The sequence below is a fragment of the Pezoporus flaviventris genome, unplaced genomic scaffold (assembly GCF_033815535.1).
Source record: "Pezoporus flaviventris isolate CSIRO_AGI_PZ_B2104156 unplaced genomic scaffold, CSIRO_AGI_Pfla_v1 ptg000154l, whole genome shotgun sequence".
Taxonomy (NCBI): domain Eukaryota; kingdom Metazoa; phylum Chordata; class Aves; order Psittaciformes; family Psittacidae; genus Pezoporus; species Pezoporus flaviventris.
The window spans coordinates 997,466-1,006,412 of record NW_026892702.1 but is presented as its reverse complement, the minus strand read 5'-3'; the positions used below and the strand labels follow the sequence as shown (position 1 = coordinate 1,006,412).

At 48.6% G+C, this 8,947-nt stretch overlaps 2 protein-coding genes across 2 annotated transcripts in view; one reads left to right on the top strand and one right to left on the bottom strand.

The window, feature by feature from the left end:
• LOC133283116 (ectonucleoside triphosphate diphosphohydrolase 8-like) overlaps window positions 1-8,947 on the bottom strand; it is a 157,825-nt gene that overhangs the window by 31,775 nt on the left and 117,103 nt on the right. The gene's annotated exons all lie outside the window — the stretch shown is intronic.
• Window positions 67-8,947, top strand: part of EXD3 (exonuclease 3'-5' domain containing 3) — a 288,632-nt gene continuing 279,751 nt past the window's right edge. The window contains 1 exon segment of the mRNA XM_061479599.1: window positions 67-255. Within this exon segment, the coding sequence (XP_061335583.1) occupies window positions 139-255 (117 nt within the window). The 5' untranslated portion in view covers window positions 67-138.

The following is an 8,947-nucleotide window of genomic DNA, read 5'->3' as shown; positions in this document are numbered from 1 at the left end:
CGGTAGCGCGGCCGCTCTCGGGTATTTAAGGTAATGCCGCCCGCCCGCCCGCCACGCTGCAACGGGCGACACCGCCCCCTACCGGCGCGTCCACGAGTGCCCCCAGAAAAGAAGCCCGATGGGGGCGTGGGGCTACACATGAAAGGTTCCGTAGCTGGTTCCCTTTGCCGCACGCAGCGGGGAGGCGGGAGCGACAGGGAAGGTTCTGAGCGGCGCACTCGGGTGTTCTCCTCGCCGCTTCCGGGCCGGAGCCAGGTGAGTGGCAGGAGGCGGCGGCTGCGCGCGGCCGTTCCGCGGGTACGCGCCCCGCAGCCGGGACGGAGCCACGGAGCGGCTCGGGGGCTCCGCGCGGGGCGGGAGCGGGGGCTCCGGGCGCCTCGGGGGGGGGGGTGGCGGTGGCTATGGCGGTGGCGGTGGGGCAGGGCTTGGGGGTCTGCGTGGGCCTCGGCCGGGGCTGCCTGAAGTAAAGCGCGGGCCGGGGCTGCCTGAAGTAAAGCGCGGGCCGGGGACACCGGCTGCTCCCCCCCGCTCCCTGGGACAGGGGAGGCGCGGAGGGGAGCGTAGCCATAAACCCATGTGAGGGGAGCTCCCAGTCAGGAGCCGCGGCAGCCTGGCAGCCCTGGAGAGCTACCGCGCTGACTACGGGGGTAATAGGAGCGAATAATTACAAGCTATCAACGGAAGCCAAAGGCATTTGTGGCGGTCGCCTTACTGGCAGCTCAGAAGTGTGATTTCAGATTGCCTTGTCCTAAACTGGTTTTGCTCTTGTCACCGACTTTAAATGTTTCGGAAGATGGGGGAGAAAGCCAGAGGGATTGGAAGTACCTCGAGCATTGTCCACACCTATGGAAGGGTTAAAAGTGTTTTAAGAAAGTTTGTTACGTGATGTCAGTAGGCGGAACAAAAAAATAACGAGTATGTAGAGCTTTGTACATAATTCTGTGCTATAAATATGGTGAATGTGGAGATTAAAGGTGATACAACATAGGCTTGAAGGAAGAGGTGTTCACCCTGTCTCGGTGTTCCTGAAAGCGGATTTCATGATGTGATGAACTCAACTGATGGTGTCGCTGGTATCACACACTTGAAGCTCTCTGAGGAATCTGACTAATGTGATCTGCCCTAATGGAACAGAGGTGGTGGCTTGGGGCAGAAGCACAGAACTGAACAATGGCCTTAGGAACAAGCCCTGTGCCTTGATTGTTAATTGGAAGACATAAACAAGTTGGTTGTTTCTGTGCAGCTCTTCCATGTACCAGTTCTTTGTTCCAACACTAATACTGACTTCACTTATCCAAAAGAAGGTTTGTAACCTTCACAGTTAAGGTTTACTGATACTGACAAGATGTGACTGCTGTAGCCTGCTCTGACCTTCCCGGGCAGATGGAGAAGGATCTTAATGTAATGAAAAAGGCTGTGTGAGGTTTAGAAACCAGGACAGGTTCCTACCTCAGACACAGAGGTGGTAGAGAGCGACACGCAGGGCTCAGTTACACAGTGATGCAATTTGAACTTTGCTGTTGTGGGAGAAACTGATTCCATTATTGGGTATTTTTGCTTTTTGGAAAGAGAATCATGGTGGGGTGATGATGTGTGTGCACGTGGTGGGGTTACAGTGGGCTGCTGGCACAGAGTCTGCAGTTCCAGGAGTTCTCAAATAAGAGATGGAAATACTGAAGAGTTCAGAGAAGGCCATAGAAATGTTCTGGTCCTGGAAAACAAGCCATGAAATGGACTTACTGAACTCAGTGTATTCAGGCCCATCCAAGACGAGAGGGTTCAGGAGTGACTCAGCCACTCTGGAAGTCCATGCCTATGGAAGAGTGATCCTGTAACTGAAAGTCAAAGCTACACAAATTCTTTTAAATATGACATAATTTCCTGGCACTGGGGGGGGGGGGGGGGGGGGGGGTAATTCCAGGAATGGTTCATGGGAGAGGGGAAAGGCTTGTTGTGATTTGGAGCTCTTCAGCTGGAATGATAACGAATTTGAAGATGGGCTTAAACCTGAGACGTTGGGCAGTTTGCTGGTATGAGGTGCCTGTGTGGTTTGGGGGAGATGGTGAGATTATCAGTGAGTCACCTTCTGGGCTCTACTTCTTGGCTGCAGAAATAGCAGGAGTTTTTTAATGTTGCTTCAAGGGCTGTAGTTATATGTTAAGATAAGATGAAATCTTTATGCTTTTGGATGACCTTCTGCTTCAAGGGGATTTCCACATGCTGTTCTTCCAGAGCACAGTTAGGTTAAGGGAGTGTTTGTTGAAATCATCACTTTGGCCACAGAGAGCAGACACCAAGTTGTGCTGTGCTAGTTCAGGGAATCTCCTCCCTCATCTACTGTGTCGTCCCCAGCTGTCTCCAGAGTGATCCAGATTTGATGTAGGAAGGGATTTGTTAAGGCGTACAAGTTTTTCACCCTCAGCAAAGGCAAGGTTTCCATGCTAGGACTTTCTGCCTACACTGTTTTTATCTCTTCACATTCCTGTAAAGGACCTTGGGGATCTGTTTGTCTCAATGAATTGTTTCAACAGGACGAGAGTGCTTTCAAGGTGTTAGGTTTTATAAAAGGGTGTGGGATGATGGGGTCTGCTCCAGGCTTTGTTGACTCCCTCTGAAATGATGACTTTTAAGAAATCAATTAATAAATCTCCCTGTTCCTCTGTGAATGTGAAACTGTCTTACGGAGCTCTGTGTGTTCTGGTATGTGCCAGGGGCTTGGTGCATCCCTGGTTTTATATGGAGAACAGGAACCTGCCCATGGCTGTGTGTCAGCTTTTTGGCTCAAGCATCCTTATTAGCCATGCCTTCTGTTTCCATGTTTTTCCTCACTGTAAGTGCAAACAATAGGGCAGGAATAATCAAATTTCAGCATGTGGAATAGAACCAGGAAAATGCACGTTCTGGGATGTGAGCAATCCATCAGAAAACCTCTGCTGCAGGTTTTTAAGGCAGTAATGCTGTTAATAGTGACACTCACCTGCACGAAGTTTTGGTGATCCTCACCATCTGGCAGTTGCAGCAAACTTCTCAGCTCTCTGTGTTGGGGGAGTTGAATATGCTGCTTGCATAAAACCACATCAGACAAATGTGTGGTGCATGAAGCACATGCAGAATCCCAGACTAGTTTATGTTGGAAGGGACCTTAAAGCTCCTCCAGCTCCAACCCCTGCCATGGGCAGGGGCACCTTCCACTAGAGCAGCTTGCTCCAAGCCCCTGTGTCCAACCTGGCCTTGAACACTGCCTGGGATGGGGCAGCCACAGCTTCTCTGGGCACCCTGTGCCAGCGCCTCAGCACCCTCACAGGGAAGAGCTTCTGCCTAAGAGCTCATCTCAGTCTCCCCTCTGGCAGGTTAAAGCCATTCCCCTTGGCCTGGCCCTACAGGCCCTTGTCCAAAGTCCCTCTGCAGGTTTCCTGTAGCCCCTTTAAGCATGGGAGCTGCTCTAAGGTCTCCCCTTCAGGAGCCTTCTCTTCTCCAAGTAAACAAATAGTTGGCCAGAGATGTTTCATTGGCATTAGGAGTGTTCTCCTGAACCAGGTTTTAATATTTTGATTTAAAAGTGAATTATTGAGTTTGTGTCCTTCTAAATAAAAGTTCTTTTTTTCATAGCACTCTGCAGATGCTCAGTGCCACAACAGCTCCTCCAGCAGCTCCTTTGTAATCCCGTGCATTGAGGAAAAGGGTGGCCATGGGGGAACTTTGTAGTGTGAAAGGAGCAGAATGTCAGTGACAGGAAGAGGAGTTAGGCTGTGCTGAACATCATGCTATTTCACATGTTCATCTTTGAGTTAATGTGTAATATACTAATGCAGTGTAGGGAGAGCTATGGGAGACATCAGTGGGAAAGGCTGAAAATTCTTGTGGGAAAAATGAAAGGGGGGGGGATGAGGGAGGGCTGGAGCAAAACTCCAGTTAGATTTTGATCAAAAGAGAAGTCTGGGAAGCTGTTTTCCCAGAGGATAGAAGTCTTGTTTCTTCTGTGGATCCATGTGGAGGTTTGGTGTTGCAGCGGGACCAAATGGCAGTAACTTGGGCCTGGATGGTGAGAGCCTCGTCCAGACCTTTGAGGTCAGGAGTGGGATGTCCTTTCCCAGCTGTGCCAGCCACCTGCTGGATGATTTGGGGCAAATGATGTTATATGGTCTGCAGCTAAAAATCAAGCAAGCAAACCCTGTATGTAATGAGCAGCTTAGTTTGTCTCAGCTTTGCCACTCGCTCAGGATGATGCTCTGGACATAGTTCTTGGTGTTGGCCCTATGTTGGGATAGACCTGTTTGAGGGTTGAGGCAACTGTTATTGCCAAAGACATTTCCATAGAAGAAAACCCAAAATCATGTGTTACTAATTCTCATAGAATAACCCTCTGTGCTATCTTTTGCCGTGTTAAGTCTAAATGTGTGGCTTCCATCATTTTGGGCAATTTTTTTTCTGATTGAGATAATGCTGTTTTTCCTTAATTTATGGCAAGTTGTACCCATACAGTGCAATTTATTCTTTGCCGTTGTTCATCTTGCCTTCAAAAAGCAGAATACTTTACAAAGTATTGGAAAGTATACAAAGTATAGCTGTGCATGTAAATTGTGTGGTTCAGTTACTACTTTCACAGGGTTTTTTTCTCTTACATCTCTGTTCTGTGCTGAAACTTTCTGCTGTGTGGTTCAAAAGGCACTTTATGGTCGTTTTTGATTGTCGCACAATTTCATTGAGCCTTGCGTGGGTTACATGTGCATGGAATAAAAGTCTGTTTCACTGCCCATCCACTGCTGATCTTTGTAATGTCCAGCTCTGCCTGAAGGAGTTATTCCTTATTCCTCAAGGAATAAGCTGTTATGTCAGGAGAGGAGTTGGCTGGAGCGCAGCAGTGCTGTGAGAGGGGGTTGAGAGAGCACAGGGAGCACTGCTTAGAAATACTATTCCATGTGGGTTTTCTTAGTTTATACAATACTATAAATGTATGGAAAATATTCCTGGGGGACTACAGTCTCCCACTGTTACAAAATTGAATGGAAATGGCTTTTTGAGAAGGGGAGTGCAGTTTTGCTTTACAGGATAAATAGCTGCTGTTTCGGTCTGTGCAAAGCAGGTTCTTCCGGGCCATGTGGTTAAAAGCGTTATTGTTCGGGCTTTGTTTTGGAAGCAGTGGTTGCCACTGGGTCATTCGGGATGGACAGGAGTGGAGGTTTCCTGCTGATGGTGTGTTTGTTACAGTGGATAACCTGCCTGGATGAGGATGATGGTTCTTTGAATGTTTTGTAACATCACTATGGGGTTCTTGTAGGTCTTTTGTGACTCTCGGCCACATGATCTTAACGTTACATTAGAGATGTTCTGCACGATGTAAAAATGCTGGCACGTGTGTAAGGCTCTGTTCAAGAAAACATTTGATACTTTCCAGTCTCTGTCTTCCCAAGACAGTGCTGGAGTTTGGATCATGGAGCTTCGGTGGGGTGTTGGCAAGTGCAAAGAGCTCCGTGTGTTCACAGCCCCGTTTGCTTCCTTGCAGCTCTGCAGTGGCAGCGGAACTCCCTGGCAGCACTCGGCAGGTCACACCTTCACCGTGCTCCTCCAGGGGTGAGTTTGCTGGTCCCTGGACCCAAGTCTGCTCAAAGGCATTTGTCAGACCCCCCCCGTTCTGGGGTGGGGGCAGTGCAGCTCCAGGAATTCCTGCCCCTTTCTAGTCACTGGCTTGCCTGAGCTTAGAGAGGTATCATTTCCCATTTTGATTATTTTGACAATTTCTTTCACCCTATCATAGAATCCCAGGCTGGTTTGGGTTGGAAGGGACCTTAAAGGTTGTCTGCTTCCAACCCCCTGCCACGGGCACAGACACCTTCCACTAGATGGGTGTTTGGGGGACAACTGGGCAGGGCGCCTTGGTGAGGAGGTGGTGGGAGGTGGTGGGCAGCAGTTCCACAGGCTGCTGGGGCTGTTCCGATCCCACTCGGTGCCCTCCTGGCATATTTACAGGTAGATATTTCCATGGAAAAGTCCTACTTTGACAGTTTGACATTGAGATTAGTAAAATTAATTTCTGTTTTGAAGATTGGGCTCAGCTTTTCTGTGTGAAATTTGCTTCTGGAAGTAATACAAATACCTTTTGTTTGCAGTACGCTTTATTAGTTGGTGGAGGTATGTGAAAGGGAACTTGACAATAAACCAAATACCAGTCATAGAAATTTAAGCAAATGCAGTTTCATCACTGTAGTTTGTGTGACTACTCTGATGAAGACATCCTTTCAAATAACCAGTATTTTATGGTGAGGCAGTGTGTTAGGGAGCAGATTTATGAGGATTCCATTTTGATTTGCAAGCTTCATTCATGATATTTGTTTCTGTTAAGTTTGATTTAACTACATCCTCTGTTGAGAAGTCACCCTGCAATTCCTTACAAGATAAACTGAGTTCCACACAGTCTGTCTCAAAACACTGTGCTGGGTTAGCTGCCTCGGGTTCTCATCTGATTCAGTATCCTTTCTTCTTGGAATGGGAGCGCTGTGGATTTCCCCATTTTTAGTACTGCTGCCTGCTGAGGTATTTACCAATGAGGGCTTGTAGGGAAATGTAAAAGTTCCGTGCAGCAGCAGTCACCAGATCGTGTCTATCATCTGGTTTGCCCTTTAGTTCAGATGGAAACAAAGCTTAGTGTTTAATGAGAAGTTTCTGGAAAGCCCCACGTTGGGTTTTTCTGGGTTCCCTGCCTGTGTTGTGAAATCCAGCTCAGCCTCGTTAGAGGGCACTCTGGAATCACACATGGGAGCTGCTGTCAGCAGCATTCCCACGTACTCTGCAGGGGAAAGTCCTGATGCCAAGGTAACTTCCAGAGTAGAAAGTGTGGAGTGAAAACCCCAGAGCAGAGAGTGTGAAGCCTGAGATAGATTAACCTATATAGAATCACAGACTGCTTTGTCGGAATGGACCTTAAAGCTCATCCAGTTCCAGCCCCCTGCCATGGGCTTTCCTGTTGCCCACTTCGGTATCTTGTGATGCAAGGCAAGATAGTTTGTTGCAGGCTGATTTAGTGCATGGGCCTTTACCCCATGAGCTGCCTTGATGCTGAATGTATATCCATTTTGGAACTTTTTTTTGTATTACCATCATCTTGAAAGTGAACCCTTTAGAAACAATCATTTGTTTCAGAAGCTCTTGGGGTTTAATACCAGCCTTTACATCGGTCCCTTCTGTGCCTCTGATGAATAGCTTATTATTTCTTTCACTTCTGTTCTGTAGTAAAGAGCATAATGATTTTACTGTAGTGATAGGACAAGGGGTAACGGGTTAAAACATAAACAGGGGAAGTTTAGATTGGATATAAGGAAGAAGTTCTTCACTGTAAGGGTAGTGAGGCACTGGAATGGGTTGCCCAGGGAAGTTGTGAATGCTCCGTCCCTGCAGTGTTCAAGGCCACACTGGACAGACCCTTGGGTGCCATGGCTTAGTGTGAGGTGTCCCTGCCCATGGAGGGGGGGGTGGAACTGGGTGAGCTTAAGGTCCTTTCCAACCCTAACTATTCTGTGATTCTATGATTTTTACCTTGGGAGAATTAATATTTGTAAATGTGCTTTGAAATCTGAAGTGGTTTAGAATGTTTAAGAAATATGATTAGAATACTGAAGAAAGCAGGAGTCAGGGAAGTCAAACCTAAGACCATGATTATTGCTCCCTTTGGTGAAGCTTTGGTGCTGCTTCTGTTCTGGCAAGATTATAGAGCCAGATCATTTACATGACTTTTGACTTTTCTTGATTCTTTTAGGCTTCACCAAGGAGAAGCCTTCTTTATATGCAGGAGTCAGATTGTCTGTAAACATAAACACAATCTAAACATTGTCCAAAACATGCCATGTTTTGCTTTAAAACAAAGCATACCAGACCAGTGGCACTTGAAACGCTTTTCTGAGTAATTAGCACTGAATCACACCCACACTGGGCAGGCTTGGCAAAACCATAGTTCAGGTTTCCTGTGCTGGAACCATGCCTACATAGCATAAACCTCAGCTTTAATGTGTTGCTTTACTTAGCCTCTAAATTCCCACTTCTGCATTGGCATTACTGCTAGTAGCTGGGTTATAAAATCATAGAATGGGTTGAAAGGGACCTTAAAGCTCATCCAGTTCCAACCCCTGCCACAGGCAGGGACACTTTCCACTAGAGCAGCTTGCTCCAAGCCCCTGTGTCCAACCTGGCCTTGAACACTGCCAGGGATGGGGCAGCCACAGCTTCTCTGGGCACCCTGTGCCAGCGCCTCAGCACCCTCCCAGGGAAGAGCTTCTGCCTAAGAGCTCAGCTCAGTCTCCCCTTGGGCAGGTTAAAGCCATTCCCCTTGGCCTGTCCCTACAGGCCCTTGTCCCAAGCCCCTTTCCAGGTTTCCTGCAGCCCCTTCAGGCACTGGAGCTGCTCTCAGGTCTCCCCTTCAGGAGCCTTCTCTTCTCCAGGCTGCCCCAGCCCAGCTCTCTCAGCCTGGCTCCAGAGCAGAGCTGCTCCAGCCCTCGCAGCATCTCCATGGCCTCCTCTGGCCTCTCTCCAACAGCTCCACGTCCCTCTTGTGCTGCTGCCCCAGAGCTGGATCAGGGCTGCAGGGGGGGTCTCCCCAGAGCACAGCAGAGGGGCAGGATCCCCTCCCTGAGCTGCTGCTCACGCCCTGGGGGTGCAGCCCAGCACATGGTTTCGTGTAGCCACTGTTTGGTGGTGCTCATGTGCATTTCCCCTTTGAGAGAAGCCGGTTTGTATGGGGATGTGATTTGAATGAGGTCGCACAACAGGACCTTAAGAGCTGTGAGCATAAACCAGTTGTATGCCTGCCTGGCCATCTCCTTACTGGGACATGTTCCTTCCAGCTGGGACTGTCTTTCTGGCCAGGGCTTTGGCTTTACTCAGAGGTGACAGCTTTGTTGCTTGTGGCTTGAAGGCAGCAGACATTGAGAACCGGAGATTTTCAAAGCCAGCTGGCCGT